This window comes from Styela clava, chromosome 7 (assembly GCF_964204865.1).
Source record: "Styela clava chromosome 7, kaStyClav1.hap1.2, whole genome shotgun sequence".
Classification (NCBI taxonomy): Eukaryota; Metazoa; Chordata; class Ascidiacea; order Stolidobranchia; family Styelidae; genus Styela; species Styela clava.
Genome location: NC_135256.1, coordinates 13,683,643 through 13,704,904, shown reverse-complemented (window position 1 = coordinate 13,704,904; position 21,262 = coordinate 13,683,643). Strand labels below are relative to the sequence as shown.

General features: G+C 31.7%; 1 protein-coding gene across 3 annotated transcripts; it reads left to right on the top strand.

Annotated features, from left to right (window-relative positions):
- Positions 1 to 868: 868 nt before the first annotated feature.
- LOC120328015 (N-acetylneuraminate (7)9-O-acetyltransferase-like) lies at positions 869 to 20,814 on the top strand. 3 transcript variants are annotated; one of them, XM_039394388.2, is made up of 20 exons: positions 869 to 1,081; positions 1,630 to 1,732; positions 2,125 to 2,248; positions 2,456 to 2,494; positions 2,984 to 3,046; positions 3,394 to 3,438; positions 3,628 to 3,757; positions 4,437 to 4,578; positions 4,982 to 5,048; positions 5,906 to 6,030; positions 6,664 to 6,918; positions 7,507 to 7,705; positions 8,886 to 9,005; positions 9,620 to 9,800; positions 11,476 to 11,606; positions 12,270 to 12,424; positions 13,107 to 13,197; positions 14,217 to 14,294; positions 16,316 to 16,408; positions 16,821 to 20,814. In XM_039394388.2, the coding sequence occupies exons 1-20, from the start codon at positions 946 to 948 to the stop codon at positions 17,106 to 17,108; spliced, it is 2,565 nt and encodes an 854-aa protein (XP_039250322.2). In that variant the 5' UTR covers positions 869 to 945; the 3' UTR covers positions 17,109 to 20,814. The 3 variants fall into 3 exon arrangements, with proteins under 3 accessions (XP_039250322.2, XP_077970440.1, XP_077970439.1); XM_078114314.1 differs by having other exon boundaries at positions 1,630 to 1,741; positions 11,479 to 11,606; XM_078114313.1 differs by having other exon boundaries at positions 1,630 to 1,741.
- Positions 20,815 to 21,262: the final 448 nt, after the last annotated feature.

Here is a 21,262-nt window from a genome sequence, read left to right as displayed (position 1 = left end):
AGTTTGTCGCTAATTTTGAGAGTGTTTGTGCGACTTTGGATACCGGTACTGTTCAGTACATCCGCGTAAAATTATTGGATAAAAAATACGTTGAACCAGAGCAAAATGGACATACTTTGTCATTAATTTTGGTAGTGTTTTTACGTAGAATTAATGGATAAAAAATACGTCAAGGTCAAATTAGAGCAAAATGGACGTTTGACCTTTGACCCCAAACATTATTTTCATACTTTGTCACTAATTTTGGGAGTGTTTGAGCAACTTTAGATACCGGTACTGTTCAGTACATTCGTGTAAAATTATTGTATGAAAAATACGCTGAATCAGAGCCGTACTTGGCCATTGGTGCGGAGGCAATCTTTTCGTCCATAACTATTCTCACAGGATTCCTATTTCCTATCATTCAACACGATATGGACCTTTCCCCGAGCATCGACTTCCTTGTTTACTTCGTGACATTGGCCAATCAGCAAGATGCAAAAAAGGACGTAACAATGAGAGGAATTTTTCGCGGGTCAAAGGTTGGGGAAAGGTCCATGGTCTTTTTGCTTCGCAATATTTCGATCAGACCAAATCTTGCAGGCTGGTATTTGTCGACAATTGTGGAGTTATAATATTTTGGCATCTTTATATTACTGGATTATTGATTTTAAAACCATTTAAACAAATTTACATTGGTGAGCAATTGCAAATTTTCGGCGTGCAAAATTGATTTCGCTCGCGTGCATTTTTGCGGAGCGCTAGCGCCCTCGTGCGTGCACCTGCCATGGAATCTAGTCTGGACTAACCCCATGTACAGGTATGTAAATCCTATCCTACATTAGAAAAATACAGAAATACCTAAAAAATGTTATTAATTAACAGACTTAGCTAGGCCATCAACTTTATATGCCATAAACAAAGAATCTGCATACACTTTATGATTGGATCAGTATAATAGAGAAGATGTATAAAAATATTTCTTCAATCATGGGCAGTGCCATGGTATCAAGATTTGTGAATATTGGAATAGCAAAACGAATATCATGTGTACTTGTTGTAGTTCTTCTAGTTGCGAATGCTCTCAACTACATCGACTCAGGTATATGTAAATTTATTATATTATTATTTTCAGTTTGCATCTTGAAATCTGCTCCAAATGATGTTTTCGAGAAATTATACAAAATTTTGTGATCCTGTAAACCACGATTTTCAACATTTTTTGAACTATGAAACAACTCTTTTTTATATTAGCCTATAAATTATAGACGAGTACCCAATCTAATCAGATTTGGAAGTCAATCAAATAACTATTATTCACTTAGATTTCTATCTCTGTCAGTTTTAGCATAGAAAGAAAATAGCATAAAGACCATCCATTGCTTATATGTTCGAACTAAAATATGGCTATAAAGAGCTAAAATACGGATAAAAGCTAAATTCTGTAATAGTTCTCTGAAATACCAATGACAATGTAAGACATTCTGTAACTACCGGAGTTAGAAATAGCAGTTACATGATGATGTGGTAACTGGTAATAAGATTAAAATTTGTATTCTGTGAGTGATTGAGAAGAGATGAAAGCAGCTCTTCTTTATTAATCTCCTGTTTCTCTCCATTTTAGTTATCTTTAACTGATTTTATATTCAGGTTTAAATCCATGCAGAGGTCTACTTAAAAATGGAATTTTGTTGGACAAGGAACAAGGTGTTTGGCAACCTCATGGATGCATGATGCACAAATATAAAACAAAGTACCCTATGTGTGATTTCTTGCAATTTTTCAAGTGTGGTTTTTGAAACAAAGTAGTCGAATGTATTTTTTGTAATTCAAGACTTATTATTCGAACATTTTATACAACATTTTTACATGTATTTTCGCTTTGTACAAGGCTTAGCATCAGCCACCACTGAGTATGTTAGTTGGCAGGACTGTAGTCCTTCTGGCTCGTCATTGACTATCTAATTTATTACACTCTGTGAGTAAAACAGTTGCCTTTCATTATATTTGTTTCAGCGGTGAAAAGAAGAATACTTTTCTGTCCATATCCATTCCCAATAATAGATATATAATTTGATTCCAAATCCCACTCTTGTTACTGTAGTTTCATTATTATTTAATGTTCAACTATTTTTTAATCTTCAGGGATTCTTACTCATGTCTGCAAAACAAAAAACTGGCATTTGTTGGCGATTCAAGAATGAGAGAACTTATGTTTTCATTTGTACATGCCATCAATCCAGATGCAAAAACGCCAGAAGGAAAAATTGTGAGTCAACATTTCAATGAACAATTTTTATCAGTCTAATTTAGTTTGCGATATATGACGAGTATTTTTCTGACTATGAGTGGCTGCTTGTCTAGAGCCTTATTCAGAACAATGTCAATAATTTTGAAAGATAGTTCACCAAATTTGGTTTGTGGCTTTACTAGCATTGTTTTTATTTATATAATGAGATAAATATTTTAATTTTAGCATTCAAATGTACCTATTAAAGAAGACAAAATATCATTGGTGAGTTCAATATAGCATGATTCGATTTGAAATATTCTAAGTCTAGGATAACTAAAAATTTGAAAGCACTGATTCTAAACCATTTTATCCGTGAAATCACTTCCAATTCTAGTGAAAAAAAATTTTTGGGGCATATTTCTGTATTTTTATCTGATAACTGTTATTGTTCATTTAGGTTTTTTTTCTATTTTAGAACAATTTAACGTATATATTTTCAACATGTTTTCCAAATAAGGTTTTTAGGAATAGCAAATTGCTACCTATTAGGTAGCCTATCCCTAACATATTTATAGTTTTGTATTTATGAAATAAGTCAGATATTACAAAAATCTTTAAGGGGCAAGGGTTGGCTGCTTATTTTGAGCTTTTTTTCGTTTTTAAATTTCTCTTCATTCTATCATCGTTTTAAAAAAAAGTAATGTTTTAGGCATAAGGTTTATTTCAAATATATTCAACTACCCTCAATATAAGATATCTCATTGTTTACAGTCATTTTACTGGGTACCTGAGCTCAATGAGACTGCAACAAATTTGCTGGGAAATTGGGGTGAGGTAAGGCAACACGTTTTAATAATATTGATCAACGGGAATTATTTTCTGTTCTCGTTTTTTATTATTGAAAAGCCAAAGGCAGTTTTCTTTTATTAAAATAGATTTCAGCTAAAGAAGATTTGAACCTTGTTATAAGCCATAAAAATGCAGGAAACAAATTTTTTGTTATGTTGCAATATATAGATTTTGACTGCTGAGTTGCAGTAAAATAAACACATTTGATTGACAATCAGATGAAACAAATCATATTCTTAAGCAAAGAAAAGAATGTGATTCTGGGATAATTTTTATCAAATCTCGCATTGATGATGACAGTCTATTTCTAAGATAAAATTGTTTCATTCCAGAGCTCTGATGATCGTCCAGATATCATATTTCAGTCAGCTGGTGCGGTAAGTTTCAATATTATTGTCTTAGTCTGTTTTTACGCATTTTTCTAATTGAAAAAAAAATCATATTTTAGTCTTTTGGGTTGTTTTTCCGGTTGGATTGTTACTTACTTTCAATTTAAGCGCAACATTTTTCTGTTAATCTCATGATATTTTTCTTAAGTAATCATAGCATTTTTATTCTTATTACAGCATACACTAAAGAAAAATGGTTCTCTCGAGGATATATATGAACAATATACAAAAAATTTCACTTCAATATTAAAGGAAATGCAGTATTTAGTCAAAGAACATCGGACTAAAATTTTTTGGATTATGCAAGGTGAGATGTATAAATAATATGACAATTCTTATTCATGGCACCTAATTGTTTAATTCAGATTACTGTTCTCTATACAATTCTCTTAATATATACTGAATTTTGCTAGAACTGATTTGTTTTCAATTTAAGCATGGTATTGAAAGGTTGGAAATAGCGAAAAACATATTTTGAGAAATTAGATAATTATTTCAATTATTTTATTATTTGAAATCGATTGAGTGATATAGACCGACTCACACGCAGGAAAATGACTAAGTTTATTGTTTTGATTGAGGATTACAGTGTGATTAAATTTGCTATCGATTCCTTGTTATCTGCCCACTTTATTATTATCATACCAATTATAACAGTACTGTGTCTGTTATCAATATGTGTGAATTATGAATTTTTTATATCACATTTGCGCTTTATCGGCAATTTTGTACACAACGCTTATTCGATCTTTATGCTCCGAACAAAACGCTGTGTAAATAGCCAATGTTATCTAATGCTAAATTCCTTTTTCTAAATATTACCTTTTTTTCCAAATTGAATAATTGAAACTCCATCTGTTTTCATAATAATTAACTGTAGTTGTAACATACCAATTTTAGTTAAAATCACTAATATTTTCCAAATCGCCTATTGCTATCATTGAAATTTCTCTATTATAAAATTATATTATGTATCATAATTTTAGAACCGGTTGAGGAGAGCAAACTTATCCCATTAAGAAGACTCATCACAAATCAAAGAATCAATCAATATAATGAAGCTGTTAAAGGTTTGCTCACAGAAAAGGATTCTGAAAACAGGATTCAAGTTATTGAATCATTTAAATGGTATGACTAGAATAGTAAATGAGGAAATAATTTTTTTTTCCAATCATTTTGGTATTGTTACTCTAACGAGTTAGTTAGCAGGGTTGAAGTCCCTAATTCGGGAGTAAAGTTGAGTGACAGGCTAAAGTCTGGTTGGTCATTGAGTTAAGTCTCACTGGTGGATGAGTCCATCTTGAGTTGAGTCAATGCCTTGAATCTCCCAGCATTCATTCAATTGACATATTGTTTGTTTGTTCCACTTTTCCTGTTTTATTTTAGGGTGTAGATTTCAACCAATAAATCTAAAATAAATAAAATAAGCAAGATTTCAAGTGGACAGCTGTATTGTTATTTTTTTATACTACTTAGGATCATCTCAAAGTCATTATTTATTTAATATGTAAAGTAAATATTTTCTATTCAGGATATCATACGAATTAATAGAATTATCTGAAGATGGACTTCACTTACCACCACAAGCATTGAAAATAGTAAGTCAATTGTGGTTTTTAATATGAAAGGATTGTGTTATTTTGGCTCTCCCATATTACATACTTAATAAAAAATCCATGATTGTTTTTTATTTTAGATTTGTTATAAATTCACTTTAAAGGTTTTGTATTATAATGAGTACTTCTTTGAAACCAAAGTTTTCTTGTACTTGGCATATTGTCTAAGTTAGTGTTTTCCAATCCTATTTAATAGTGATACATTCCTCTCTTAGTTTATTTTGAAATATATTATTTCTTCTTCACTAGACATAAAAAAGCCATTTTTCATTTAACCTTTCATGTATTGTTAGCTTTTGATATGTGTGACTCGCACTCTGGTTCTTGTATTCGTACAATAGATTATAAGATGTACATAAGTATTACAATAATACTAGATAAGAAAAAATAGTAGTGATAATAACACAGGCTAATAATACAAAGTGATATTTCTCTTAAATTACCTGGACTTTTGGGTACTAGTGTTAAATAAATTTTCTTCATTTTCGCAAAAGAAATTAAGGAATTTATGGGTTCTGTTCTTGGTTTTAGCCTATTTTATATGCTATTTTGCGCAAATCAGTTTTTAAATGGTGAGGGACATTAATTAATAAGGGGTTATCGAGACTCGTCACAGGGCTGTGAGTGAAATGTACGAGCTCACCGACACTGCGAGTATATGGTGTCTTGAAGCTTTATTAATCAATTTAACTTACTCATTCTTTATATCGTTTTCAACGTGACCAGAACCCACCTTGCTTGTTTACCGGTCTCTCTTGCACCTGCCATGCCACCTACTTTGCTAGTAAAGCCCTTAATAAAGTAATAGATCATTCAATTTATTAATTTTTATATCACAGGAGTCAAGTATTTTATTGAATCTCCTGTGCAACAACAATCTTCATCCGATCGATGGAACCTGTTGTCAGTCTTCACCTAATGTAACCGCTATTCAGATTGTTGTGTTTCTTCTTGGCCTTAGTTGGTAAGTAAACATTTTTGAACTACGGTACTTCAAATCTAACTGGCAATTGGTGGTGAAATTGTCTCAATTCAAATTTTGGGGACTAAATTTTGAACTCGTAAAGTTAGTGTATTGGTCTCTCTTTTATTTGTCTGTCTAGCCCACAAGTTCTCAACCAATGGGCCATGGGTCACTGCTGGGCCACTGAAATATTTTCAGGTGGGCCACAAATCTATTGGAAATTGCAAGAGTTATTGATAAATTTAGTTTCATTTGTGTCACCATAGTTAAATTTGGATTGTAGTAAAACTAAACGATGCTGCTGTTGTTAGCTGCAGATTGGTAATTATTCATTCAGTGAGTGACTGCATTGTGAGAAGATTTTTTTTTTTTTTGTAGTTTACCCTGGCTTGGGAAGGTGAATGGGCCACAAAATTTTGGTGCAACAAAAATGGGCCACGATAAGGAAAAGGTTGAGAACCACTGGTCTAGCGAGAATGCTCATCAAGTTATGTTAAATTTCACTTCGATTACCACCATTACCATTAAAAATTCTTTATCGGACTCAGGAAATATGATTCAGACTCCAATACCAACGGAAACACGTCAAACTCGTAACCTTGTAACCTTGTTTTATTAACAATATTATTTCAGTATTGTGGGAGCAATCACCATGACTTACCTCAAATGGAGAATCTTGAAGCACCCTCCGCCTGATATTGAGTTAGGAGATGTCGCACAAAACGGATCTGTTGTTGAAAGTGCAGAAAAATTATTGCCGAATGATACAAAAGAAATCGCTGCGACAAAGAAAACGAAAGAAAACACTAAATTTGATGATACATTGGAATTAATTATAGCATTATCAAAGTTCACAATTATTATGATGTATTTTTATATCTGTGATAGGTAGGTGATTCTTGATTAGAAATTGTTTTTTGTGTGCCTGACCTTTCATCCTTAAAAAATGCAATTCCAAATTTATCCTCAATCGAAGGCATCAATGAAATGATGAATTGATTGTACAATTTTAATTCATATAACTCAAAAATAGTCTTTGCTGTCGACACAGGTGTTATGCAAGCTTATCAAGTTATTTTCTTTGAACATGTAATGGGCTTGTGAATTGTTTTGCTGAGTTGTTGTTGTTACAGTAAAAAACTCTTCAACTCTAATAAACAAATTGATTTCGAACTTACTCAATTCATTACTTATAAATGAGGAAGCTGCTAGAATGCTTTTGCTTGAAAAGTTTTCAATATCATCTCAAGTCCCATATTTCACCGATATTTCACCCCAAATTTTGCATATTTGCATAATTCTATCGGTGAGAATTTCATTTGATATTCATTGCAATTCTTTTTGAAATCTGGCTAAAATTTATCTGATATTGTGACGGCCACAATTTCATCATTACTCTCTTGTATATTATAACAATTCATGAGTATTTATTATTGTATTTCCCATTTTTTGCCGTCATCTTTTTTCTATCAACAGAACAAATATCTTTATGAAGGGCAACAAACATTTTACAAATGCAAGATTTTTTCTTCCATTGCTTTATATAAGTTTGTTGGGTTTATTCGGAATAATTTCAACATCACAAACAGCTTTATTAAATCGTGATCAAACAGATGAATGGAAGGGATGGATGCAACTCATCATATTAATTTATCATATGTCCGGAGCTTCTGTGGTAAGTAGTGTTCTAAGGATGCCTATATCCTACTAGTTTGATCTTGTACATGTCTGTGACACTCGTAGTGTGTGTACCAGGTTAGGGTTAGGCCATAATTTGATACCTATTTTCTTTATTTTAGTTCTATTACAAGTACAGGGACTATCTGTGTTAGACAAGTGAATATGCCCCCTGCCCATAGGCTTCTGTCCCTTTACACAACTTAATGTGGAGTAGGCGCACAAAATTATTCACCTCCATATTGGAACACACACTTCTGGAGCGCCCAAATCTGTGTGATAATTTATTTTTATTTAGAGCCAAGGCCCCAGGTCTATGTTGCAGCAGAAGTATGCTATATTAGGAATGTTACAAAACATACTTTTTATATCTGCTATGTAACGTTACTCTGTGTCGAAAGACTGCTGATTGCTTGCTGTACCTAGTTTTTTCATTTGACTTTTAACTTACATACCTATGATCTCATTTTGAAATATTTTCCTTGGAGCAGTTATTTCTCAACCTGGATGATTTTAATGATAAATCTCAACCTAATAAACATGCTAAGAAATAATAATCCTGTTCTAATGACACCTATGCAAGCTATAATGACATGTTGTTTCTGTCCTAACTTGAAACTTACTACGGTAATATATATTAAGTTTGTCTAATCTACACATCGTTAATTAGTACCCAGACCGAATAACTGTTGTCAATCTTATATTCGCCACTTCTGTGCTGTATTTGAATTGATCCGCAGGTGGCCAATTTAAATTTTAGTGCGGCAATTTTAATATTGTTTTGGGGGAAAAAACTGAAAATAGTCAGCTAATTCAATAATGACCTTAATTATTAGGTAAACTAGGTATTAACTAATTTTTTTGCTAATTACATCCATTGTGATGAATTTGTTATAGATCAGTGAAACGTCAGGAGATAATTTCTTTTGGATGCCTATTAAATAATAATAATATTATAGTGTTGCATTTGAGTTCATTAAATTGCTATCATGATACCAGTTAACCATTGCATCTGTGCCATAAGAGGGACTGAGAGCCCCCACCAGTAGTCCTGTATCATATTTCCAACGCTTAGCATGATCCGCCACGTCAATGGTATATACTAAGTTACTCAAATATTCCTCTATCCCAGGTATTCATCCAGAATTACAATTCCCTTATACATTATTATTTTCCAGAATGTACCAATCTACATGCACATAAGGATACTTGTTGCAATGTATCTATTCATGACAGGATATGGACATTTCTCATATTTCTGGCATAAAGGAGACTATAGTCTATACAGAGTATTAAATGTAAGTATATTTCATGAATGATGCTCAGCTGAGATTATTCTTCTTTTATATGATGACGTATGCACTTGAGATAAATGTTTTGATCTGTTAATTAATAAGAATAGTATGGAAATTTTGATAATTTGATGTTCTGTAATTCATTTCCTTTTTAACTTTATTTCATTCTTCAGCACAGTCACAATTTTAATTTTGAAATATCTATCTTAATTATTTGAATCCATTAGTCAATTTTGTTTTTCAAATTTTCCAATTGAAACTTATTGGAGAAATATTTTAAAGATTCTCATCAGTTATATCAGTTGTTTCGAGTGAATTGCTAAATTTCAATCCAATCCCCCAAAAAAGTATCTCTTATCTGCCTGTATTTAAAACTTGACATAAAATTGTCAAATCTGTTAAACTTAACGTTTAGAGAGAACAACGTCTAACAATATTGTAATTCAGTCATGTTATGTTATGATACTCACATGGCGCAATGTAAAAGATGTGTGTATAATGAAAAAAAAAATTTTCCTCAACATGATTTAGTGTTGATAATGCGGCATGATATGTGATGAGTAAATGTGCCATAAGTTTGGGAGCCTCTGACTCCATTTTACTGCATTTTTGTACAGGTTGTTTTCCGAATCAATCTTCTCACTGTATCATTATGTTTGGTGATGGATCGTTCTTATCAATTTTACTATTTTGTACCATTGTGTACATTTTGGTTCGTCATCTTGTATATTTCTATGACGATATGGCCAAGAGCGAACATCAAAATGCAGACAGCTACTACAAATGGAACAATACCAGGTAATACAAGATTAGTCTGTGATATTTTATGATTAAATCAATATTATACAAGGTTTTTTGTGTATAAGGAAGCTATGGTCGTTTCCTCGAGCCTCGATTTATTGCCGTAACAATAACCAACCAGCAATAAGTCAACGATGACGTAATAATAATTTCAATTTGGGCGGTCGCTCAGATACTTCTTTGGTTCAGACGGATATTCAATAATGGCAACTCTCCATAATAACAGTCTCAAAATAAGAGTATGAAATTTTTCAATGGTAAAGTATAGAGAAAATTTTTCAGGGGTTCCCCGCCCATTGATGTGCACTGATCTACTTTTTTTTTGAAGAAGCCATAAGCAATCTTGTTTCCCGGATTCTATACAAATTATTACACAGGCGCGCGGGTGGTGAAACTTGGATTTGAACCTGAGATATTTATCTGTTCTAGTCATATTTATTTTTTTGTCAATACAATCAAGATATCACCAATTTTGTTATGAGATATAGCAATTTCAATGTAATATTACAGCTAAAATTTTGTTCCATATAATACCAAGTTTATTAGTTCCAACTCTTGGGTTCAAAGTATTAATCCAAGAAAATAATAGTAGGCTACACTGCCTACACATATCATGGATAGAATATGTAACTAGTCACTATTTCATTTTAGAAGGATATAGAATAGAGAGGTGATAGGAAGTATGTGTCTGAGCTTTATAATCAAAACATTACTACATAGATTTCCTGTATTAGAATTCCTATTCTATTCATATACCTAATTGCACCATCTATTTTTCAGGAAACTGCCAATGCATTATATTTTTGTACTATGTACCGGTATACTAATCTATACCTGTGGGCTGTGGATGCCATTTAATTGACTATACCTGTGGGATGTGGATGCCATTTAATTGAACAGACTATTATACATATCTTATTAAATAGGATTATTTTTTGTTAATGCGAAATATAATAATTTATGATGCTACAAATGTGAAAACCTGAATTAAGTGACAATAACTTACATCTTAAATAAGAATAATATAGAATTTATTAATTTGAAGATTGTACACAGTTTATATTTATGTTCAGACCAATTTGGCTTATTTACTTCACACAACTAAAAAACGAATCAACACCGTATTAACCTTTTTATCATAGAAAGTGATCGTTAGGAAATTACAGTGATATGATATTCCATATTCGGAAATATTATTTTAGAATAACGGATTATCTATTTTGTTTTCCATCGATACCATGCATCTATGGCCAATATTGAACACAGAGCAATTCTGTTTCACATTTATGAGTTCTACTTCTTCTAGTTTTCAGTGAAGAATTTGAGAAATATGTATTGTTCTTTTCATTCTATAGTATCAGATTTCAACCAACTTTGTCTGGATATATTCAGATATTTATGAGCATGATGGTGTAGTGTTTAAAGCTTATACTTAATAACTGCATTGGCTTTGTAGGGTGCATATCTCGATGTCATGTCCAATATGTACCACTTTACTCAGTGTTTAATGATTTAGGTAGGTGATGATTCCGGTCTTTCCAAAAAAGTAACTCTTTACTCATTCCTAAATATTGGTGGCTCCTTGTCCAGGTTTTTAATGGTTTAATGGAAATCCTCAAAAATGTAGGCGCAATTCTTATCAATTTAATATTACAAATTATAATTTTTTTAGCAGAACCTTCATCTAATGGACCAGAAAAAGATTATCCATTGCGAAATTTCAACTTGAGATCACCATACTCCATCATGTTTTTCAAACTAGTGATGCTGTTTCTTGTCATAAGTGTTCTTTTCGTGTCTCAGGTTTGTTCAATTATTTCTTTTTTGCCAAGAAATAGTATTTTCTAATCAGATAAATCTACTTTTAAGCTGTGACTCTTATGCAATTACTTTTTAACAAGAGAATTTTGCTTTCTGTAAACTTTTAGAAATTGGTTTGGATTGACTACTTACAACTCATATTGTAACCTGAGAATTTTATTGAAATTATTCTCTATGGAATATTGCAACAGAAAATATCCTGTTATGATATTTAAACCTAATGGTGGGTGTAGGTTCTCCATTTATCAAACCGCTAGTCTTTCAGATCTTATTGCTAAATTATCGATAAAAATCGCTTTTCTTTGAAACTAATGAACCAGTCAATTCCAAATATTTAATACTCAGATATGGAAGAAGTCGCTACAAGGCTGTTATTTTATAAAGCCATATATTTCACTAAAATTTTGCTATTTTATTTTATTCAAAAGGGAAGACTTTTATTTTCTATTGGGTGACCACCTTCATATTGCTTGTCTACCAATCATTTAGGCAAACTCACTGTACTGATACTGTTTTGTAACCTTTGTGTATAGATATCCGAGCATTGGTCTCTTGTTAAGTACAGTTTGTTATAAAAACCAGTAGTTACTATTACTTAAGCTACCTTACTTAGCAATATATTATTTTCAACAACAATATTTTTAGAGTTACTTTGAGGCGATCTTCTCCTGGTGGCCTGCTATACGTTTGTTTGAGCTTCCAACAGGATCAGTACGAGAGTGGTGGTTTAGGTGTCAGTTGGACAGATATGCAATGCTTCATGGAGCTGTTCTCTGCTTTATTTATATCATTATGAAAAAGTAAGTAATGTCTCAATTTCAAATTATGTAGTCCCTATTTTGATATATTTAAAATACTAATATAGGAAAATATGCGAATAATTGTTACTCTGTGTATTGCATATAAGCTGACCCTATGGAAACGGCTATTAACGGTGAATTTATATAAATTAGCATATATGAGCCGGCCCCACAAATCGTAATACACAGTACACACTCATCACAGCAAATGGTTGCAAAAGAAAATTCATGAAAATGATAATTTTTTTTTCATTGCTATCAGTTATGCAGTTTTAGTTACGCACGTATATGTCGACATTTTGTTTTTAAATAAGCTCATGTCGAAAATCCTTACAAACAACTTACAAGATTTTTTAATTTAAAAATAATTCTATTATCAGTATCTATAATTGTAGGCTATGAACTATTTTAGCTTATACTAAGGAAATTCTAATTTTTTTGAAGTCCTGTTTTGCAAAGCAAATATTTCTGTATTACATTGCTAACATTATCATGTCAAATATAATACTATATAAAAATTTCCTCATTTCCCATATGAAGATATAAATACCCATCATGTGATGTAATTAATTTTCACGTTATGAAAGCGCTTTATTGGCTACCCAGTCATTTAGTTTGGCTTCCTGTTGTCCTAAATAATTTGAATTAAATCAATTCAATTATGACTTTATTCATTTTCCAGATTGTCTGTGTTGGATGATTCGAAGCAAGGATGTTTGTTGTCAACTAAAGCATCTTTCATCACAATGACTTTATCAATCGGAATAGTTGTCGTAAGTTTTCATCCTTTAATTGGGTTTTGCACACAGTTTTTTGGGGCAATATTGCTAACGTTCAAACTTGAAATTAGTATTTGTTTTGACTAATTTTTGCATATTCGTTATTTCTTTTTAAAGTACCTTACTAACAAAGAATTTTTTTGCCGAAATTTTCAGTAATGTGGAATATATTACCCCATAGATCAGAGGTCGGAAACCTACGGCCCGCGGGGCAATATAATCCGGGCCGTGACTCTTCACTGAATTATAGTAATAAATTATAGCTGTTTTGTCAATTATATTTTTTAGGCAAGAGAATTTACATGCAGAATAAATTATATTATAACCTAACAAGTATGTAATTCCCAATTACTTGTTTAATGAGCCTATAATTTAAACAAATGGCAACAAAATGCAAAAAAGTTGATGCCAAGTGCAAATGGTTTATTAATGGCGCAAAAAATATTCAAATTGTCAGTCTTCGCGCGATGCTTAAAATTTAACTTCTGATCTGTGTGATAAAATGTGATTCATCGGTCATCTATTCGATTTTTCAAATTTCTAAAAACATGTGCGGCCCGCCAATGACTTGCAACCTTTAATTTTGACCCGCGAACGACAAAAGGTTGCCGACCCCTGCCATAGATGCTTTCTCCAGTATATTAACTCAAATTGCTTCAAGTCCCACTGCAATGGCATTTAATGTGTAATGCATTATCACAAATCATAATTGGTCAGTTGCTTGGAATTTCAGTGATCTCCCATAAATTTGCTCGAAAGATCTGTCTCCTTTACCTCCGAGTGAGTGCGTGTATCCTTGCTCTTAGCAAATAGCAAATTCTCTTAAAATAAATATCTACCGGTATAAAATATTTTCATCTAATAATGAATTTTTTTTTTAGTGATTTGGTTGTAAAGCTATATTAAACCTAAATATGTATTATCTCTCATCAGTTGTTAGTTTCATTTGAGCATGTACAATTAGATAATAGAATTTTGTAATTTAGGATTGATTTCATGCCTTTGTATTTCAGACTTATACAGTTTGGGCAGCACAATGTACTGATAAGTTTACATGCAACAGAATCCATTCCTATGCATCAATATTGCCTGTAAGTACCTACTTGAACAAGTGGAAATTTTTTATTTTAGTTTATGGATTGATCTGTATGGGAAAACACAACTGGTATTAGGGCTGGGCATTTTCGAAACGCTGGTGTTTCGAAATCGAAACGAAATTTTTCCTTCGAAACGAAATCGAATCGAAACACACGTTTGTCATAAACAGTAAAATATGATACCATTATTACCCATTGAATTTAATGTATAATGACATATATTTTCCACAATTAAATCCACAAAAGGATAGCACTGGATGCTAATTCGAGAGGATAAAACGAAAATGATAATTCCACGAATGTTTCTGCTCAATGACAAAGCAGAGGCCAAATGGCACCAGGATAATACGAATTACGTCATTGTTAGAGATGGGGCTCACAAGCAGCATAGCATGGGGCCTCTCGAAGTCTCAATGCGGCCCTGCCCTCATCTAATGTAATGGGTGGGGTCATTTTCTACTTTATCCGATGCCACAAATCCTTGTGATCCAGTGTGGTAATTATACCAGGGAGAGCCATAACCGAGTACCTGACTATTTCAAATACATTCTGGAAAAAGATATTTTTGAATCTTCCGAATTCCGAATACCTTCTAAACTCCAGGAACATAGGAATTGGGCTTTTATCGATTTAAATTAGGTATTTTTTTGCTCTAAGGAAATAGACTTGGTAAACATTACAGTATTTATGATTTGTGGTGTATCTTGGCAAGCACAGAAAAAGGAACAACTAGGTGGAATGTTCAAATTATACAGTAAAATCAATATTAACTCGGATTTTTGATACGGCTAATTTTCATTATGACTCTGACTGTTTATCGTCAGCGTGACATCGACATCGTTGAGCTAAATTTGATTTGATTTCAGATTTATTGCGCTGTTACCCAGACTATCTCGACTATGTTTAAATATACCATACTAATTGTAAAATTTTTTCAATTAAAAACTTCCTCGACGTGTTACAAGTACTTCAAGTCGGCGCTGACTTAAATCCTTTTATGTCGGCAGTAATTTATTGCGCCTCGCAAAGAGTGTCTTCGAATACGATAGAACATAAAATGAAATGATTGTAAAAATTTTCAATCAAAACGTGGACGGCGGCGCTAGGACGTTTGGGCGATATTTAATATTCTTATAAACACTAAAAACGATATTTGAGAGTCACGATATTCGAATAAAATTGGATAATAAATTCGAATTGGACATCCCTGAATGATACCTTAACTAATTTCAGATTGCATTTGCTATGACGTCATAATATCCGTTTCGAAGGTGGAAACGCTGCCGTTTCGACATATCACTGTTTCGAAACAGTGTTTCCAAACGCTCAGCCCTAACTGGTATTCATAAATTTGAAAGTTGTAAATAATGAAATTTAAATTTTTTTACATTAAATGAGTGGAAATTTTGTATGTTAGTTCATGTATTGATTTGTATGCGAAAATACAGCTGGCATTCATAAATTTGAAAGTTGTTAATAATGAAGATTTTGAATTATTTTTGTCATTGATGAACTGCTTTTTTGTATTTATTGTATAATTTGCATTAAATTCACACTTGGAAGATCGAAAAATGTTAAGAATTTTTATAGCTTGAATAATCAAATAATTCCTCTAACTACTGAAGGAATTCAAATTTTTATGCTATTGATACCTGAGCAATAGATCTGGGTCTAGCATGAACCCACTTCGAATTTAAATCGGCATGCCAATTTAAATCCCTCATGCATTCTAAGTTGCTTTTATAGTTTGCATAATTTATTGCATAATTTGCATAAAATTTACACTCAGATATTCAAAAATGGTTGAGAATTTATATGGCTTGAATAATCAATTAATGTCCACCCAACTACTAAAGGAATGCGAATTTTTATCCTATTAATATCTATCCGGAGCAATAGATCTGGGACCTGGGTCTAGATTAGACCCATTTGAATTTGGCATAACTATACCAATTCAAATAATATATTCATCCATAGTTGCTCTTATAGTTCACTTATAGACTTCTTGTTTTCAGATAACTGCTTTCATCATCATTAGAAATGTACCTGGTTATCTAAGAAGTGGATACAGTGCATTTTTTGCTTGGTTCGGCAAAATATCATTGGAGGTAGGATTAGTACACATATTTTGTAAAGTTTGCAGTAAAAAATGGGGATGTTTTAGTTCAGGGATTATAAAAAAGCGGGGCTCTTAGCCCACCTACGGGATCTGAAATAACTGATGTAAACATATTTGAAGCAAAACTAAGTTTTATTATACAAGAGCATATTTTATTTTGAATAAGTTTTTGAAAAATACTGATATACTTTACCTAACCAACAAATTAACTAACCATGGTGTCAGCTTATTGTATTCCCCTTACACAGGATATCATAGTTCTATCTATATTTGGCTGGATTAAAAATCTGCTTGTCGAAATAATTATGGAGAATTATATTTTTCACAGAATAGAAATGTAATTCACTGCAAATACTTTAGTTTCCAGTATCATAACCCATTTCCAAATTAATATTTTTCAGCTTTTTATCGGACAATATCACATTTGGTTAGCAGCCGACACAAAAGGAATGCTCGTTCTCATATCACCGGAGTGGCCGACATTAAATCTTGTCATTACATCATTTATTTTTGTATGCATCGCACATGAAATCAATCTAATCACTGGTATTTTAACAAAACACGCACTTGGTTCACCAAAAGATGAGGTTATGAAAGTTCTAATACGATTAGCGGTATTTGTATCATCCGTATGTGCAATATCATTTATTAATAATACATTTAACCCCCCTACTTTCGGTGGTACATGAAGAAGTTTATGCCGGAGAACAACACTACTCATCTCGGCAGTGGTTTTCAAACTCTTTACGCCGCCCCCTCTTTTTAGAATTTGTCAATTCTCGCACCCCACCCTCAAAAATAACCAACTAATAATAAACTATAAATAACAGATAGTAAGGTGGAAGTATATATTATTCAAAAGACACATTGAAAATATGCGGAATGAACGCGGATTTGAGCACTGTATCTGTTATTGAAAAGAAAATTTGATGACCACTTCCGGTTTCCTCTGGATGGGAAATTTCTCATGCTTAAGACCCACTGATTCAAGTTCATATTCGGTTGAAAAAAAACTTATAATAATATATTACTGTGAAATAGTGGTGATTTTACTTATTTCTTAAAAAGAGATTGTAAACTGTTTTTTTTTCGTATGAATTTGTTGTTTACATGCTGAAGACAAAGTTAATAATATTCAACATTAACAATAGGCTAATATTTAAGAGTTGTACTTGAGTGTTTTTATGTTTTTTTTTTATTTTTTCAATTCGTATCAACTATAAAGAAACTATAGCATTTTCTTTATTCGATCGGAAATTTTATTTTGCGATTTTACATTATTTTTATTATTTTGAGTTTTATACACAAACGGTGTGCTTAGATTATCTCGTTGTTTATATTCTTTCATAAAATGATTTGTGATCGACATTATTTGAATTAAGTTGAAATGTTAAATATTATTTTCATTCTATGGTTCACGATTTGGAGCCGCAGTGAACTCAGACTGAGGCTCCAGCTTCACAGCCATTGATGTTTCGAGACTGTAAGACTGTTTTGGCATTGTGGGTTACGCATAGGAGGTTGAAATACCATGCTCAACACCCCACCCACTGTGTAAAAAATTTTGGTCACGAAACATTTACACTTTTTATCAATTCAATTTTGGGAAATATCATCTGGGTTGTTTGAAGATTTTTACGCCAACTTCTGGCTCCAAAAAAAGACTGGCAAACCATCTAAAATATCGTAGTATCCAGTTCAGAGCCCAAACCTACCTAAAAATTGAAATTTTGAATTCGCTATATTAAAACCATTATCGGTAATTTATTTGCACAAAAAATATTTATCCGCCTTTCATACCATAACATAAATATTTCATTTCTAAAGATTACAGTAACTGTAAAAATTGATAAACCAAATACGATTTTACATTATATTTTGTCTCACCTGATTTTTAAAATTTTGACATACATCTGACAACTACATCTAGATTGTTTTTCTGTAATAATTAAGTAGAAATTGTCAAATAAGAAGCCATTGTTTTAATTTTTGCAGCTAGGGAGACAATCCACTTTTTATTGTTCTAGTTTCCTTGCACAAAAATTAATTTTTTCACTGAAGGAAGATGTGCAGTAGTAATTGCACTGTAATCACTAGTAATGTTGTTAATTTATGTTTGTATCGATAACGCTGTTTTTATTATTCATATTTTATTTAATATTGCATTGAATTGTTACTTTAACTAGGTGTATTTGATTATATACAGCTATTATTAAACAGCACGTATTTACAGGCTTTTTGTCTATTTTTGCATTGTCATATGAATAATTGATTGTTTTCAACGGATATTTATTTTTCTAGTTAATTACATATATACTTCTTTTATATTCGATGTAATGTTTTCAAAATTATTACTGAATAGTGATATCAGAACAAGCGAAAGTATTTTTCACTCATTAGACTTATGTCACTCATTAGACTTACCTTCAAGAATTAATATTTTTTTTCAGAAAGAACTTGAGTGTTGGTATGAAAACATTTGGCTGCTTATCATCAGTCAATCAATTCTAATTACTATGTTGTCTCATTGTATCATGAACAGCCAATGTATTTATAATTACTTAATTTTTGTCTGGTCAGAAAGTGCCACAAGCGCACTGAAGCTCCTTTATAAAATTATCTCTTTTTATTATGAAAAGTTATAATAATTATAATTATCTAATTGAACCGGGTTAATTAATTGGTTACTTTTTCTCTGCCATAAAGCACCACAAGCACACTCAAGCTCATCTATTAAATTGTCCCACTGTTTTTGATGAATAGCCAAGTAATTGTAATCACCTAATTATTCTGTGTTAATTAATTATTTGACTTTGCCCTGGCCAGGAAGCACTACAATTGAAACTATTAAACTGTTTCACTGTTTTCATAAACGCTCCAGTAATTTTAACATCTTAATTAATTGATTAATTTTTGCCTTCTTAAATTGGGAATGAATAATAGAAGTAATAATTTCAAATCATATGTGAGATTCAATGTGTCAGTTGCACCACTGTAATTCCATTAATAGCGGAATGACTCAATTCAGTATTTAATAATACGGTACAAAATCAGAAATTATTTTTTATAATGTATCCGTTAAGATAGTCTTATCTACCACTGAAAGTTCTAATTGATCCTGTATCAGTTGGGAAGCTCAATGACAAGAAATAAAAAAAAACTACACCCTAAGTGAAAATATCATCTACTTTTAAAATTCTTACTTAGTAAATCGATATCTACAGGAAAAGTGTGGAGGAATAAAGTGTTTCCTTATGATGTAAAAAGTGTTCCCATAAATTCAAATAAAACAGCAAAATCAGGTCTAATAGGACTCCGAAGAAATTCGAAAAAAAATAAAGGCATTTCTCCCATCTTGAGAGTAAAAAAGTAATTTTTTCTTAACAACAGCGACAAGCAAGCCAACAGCATCAACAACAATTTAGCAAAACAGTCCATAGGTCCCCTTCATTTTGTGTCCAATACCCATTTGAGTTCTCTCGTCTCTTTTTCAACAGATTCATCAGAAAGTAATATTGTTAGTAATGTTTTTTTCATAAATATTTACTTTGGTAAACATCACATGGAATTTGACATTATTTTTCTCAAGCATGATATCTAGTTTCACCAATATTTTCCCTTTTCGATCAATGCTGTGAATACCTTTTATAATCACCAAATGCTTTTTCATATTAGCTGGGTGTGGTGTGCACAGATAAATGAAATATATTATTTCTTCACCAATAGCAGTCTTTGCTAGAACACAGTACAGCAATTATCACTGTATGTGAGAGCATGGTCATGGTAAAATAAGAAAAATTATGATGAATTTTCAAATGTTTTTGGATGATTTCATTAGTTTTTTCTATTGCTTCTATCAGTTTTTCAGTAGTTTAACTGTGTATTGCTTTCATATAGTGTTGGTGTGCATACTCGTTGAATATGAACCTGCAGACAGGACCGCAGAGCCTGCTTATGTGTTCGAAAGAGATTTATATGATCTAAGTCTTTGAATATGTTATGTTAGGTGACTGTACTTCCGATGTCTTCTTTACTTACAGATTCATATTTATAAATTGTTTCAGCAACAAGAACAAATTAATGATAAAGTATCATTAAAGTAAAAAAAAAATAGTCAAATATAGTTTATATTTTCAAGAGTTATCTTGATTAGAAAAAGTTTTATTTGGTATCACCTATTTCGCTAATATTAGATTTTTCTAAAAAAATCCTGGATTTTGTTGAATTCATTATTCTATGCATTGTACAATCTTTATCAATTCAATGTGATACATACATCTTTGATTTCGTGATTTTCTACCTTCATAATTTTTCATCGTTTTTATTAGCACAATGTGTCTGTCTGTATGTATAATCTGGATAAAGAAATTAAAATATAAGCTAGTGGCTTTGTAATGTGTATTTTTATTGTGTTCCAATGTGGGAATAGTATTGAAATATAAATCAGCTTTGAGGCATGTATGATTATTTTACATGAATAGTCGTCCTGTTATTGTTATTATATTGCTTAATTAAAAGTTTTGCATTTTTGCACAATTGATAATACATGTATAATATGACTAAAAAATGAATAGCATTTCACTTTTTGTATAAACTGAGAGTTTCCCATTCGCATTGACATTAACTTTTCCAGTGGATTGCATTTATCACATCGATAATAATTTAGAAAATTACGACTTATCTTGTAAACTTTTATATTTGAGAATAAACAAAAATATGCATTTAATAGCTTGCTTTTGTCCCACTCCTATTAGAATTTGTTTGTTTCAATTATGGTTTAATGTTAATCCATATTCAGACTTTTTGAGCGCTTTTCCAACTTTAGGTCAACAGAGCTTCAACG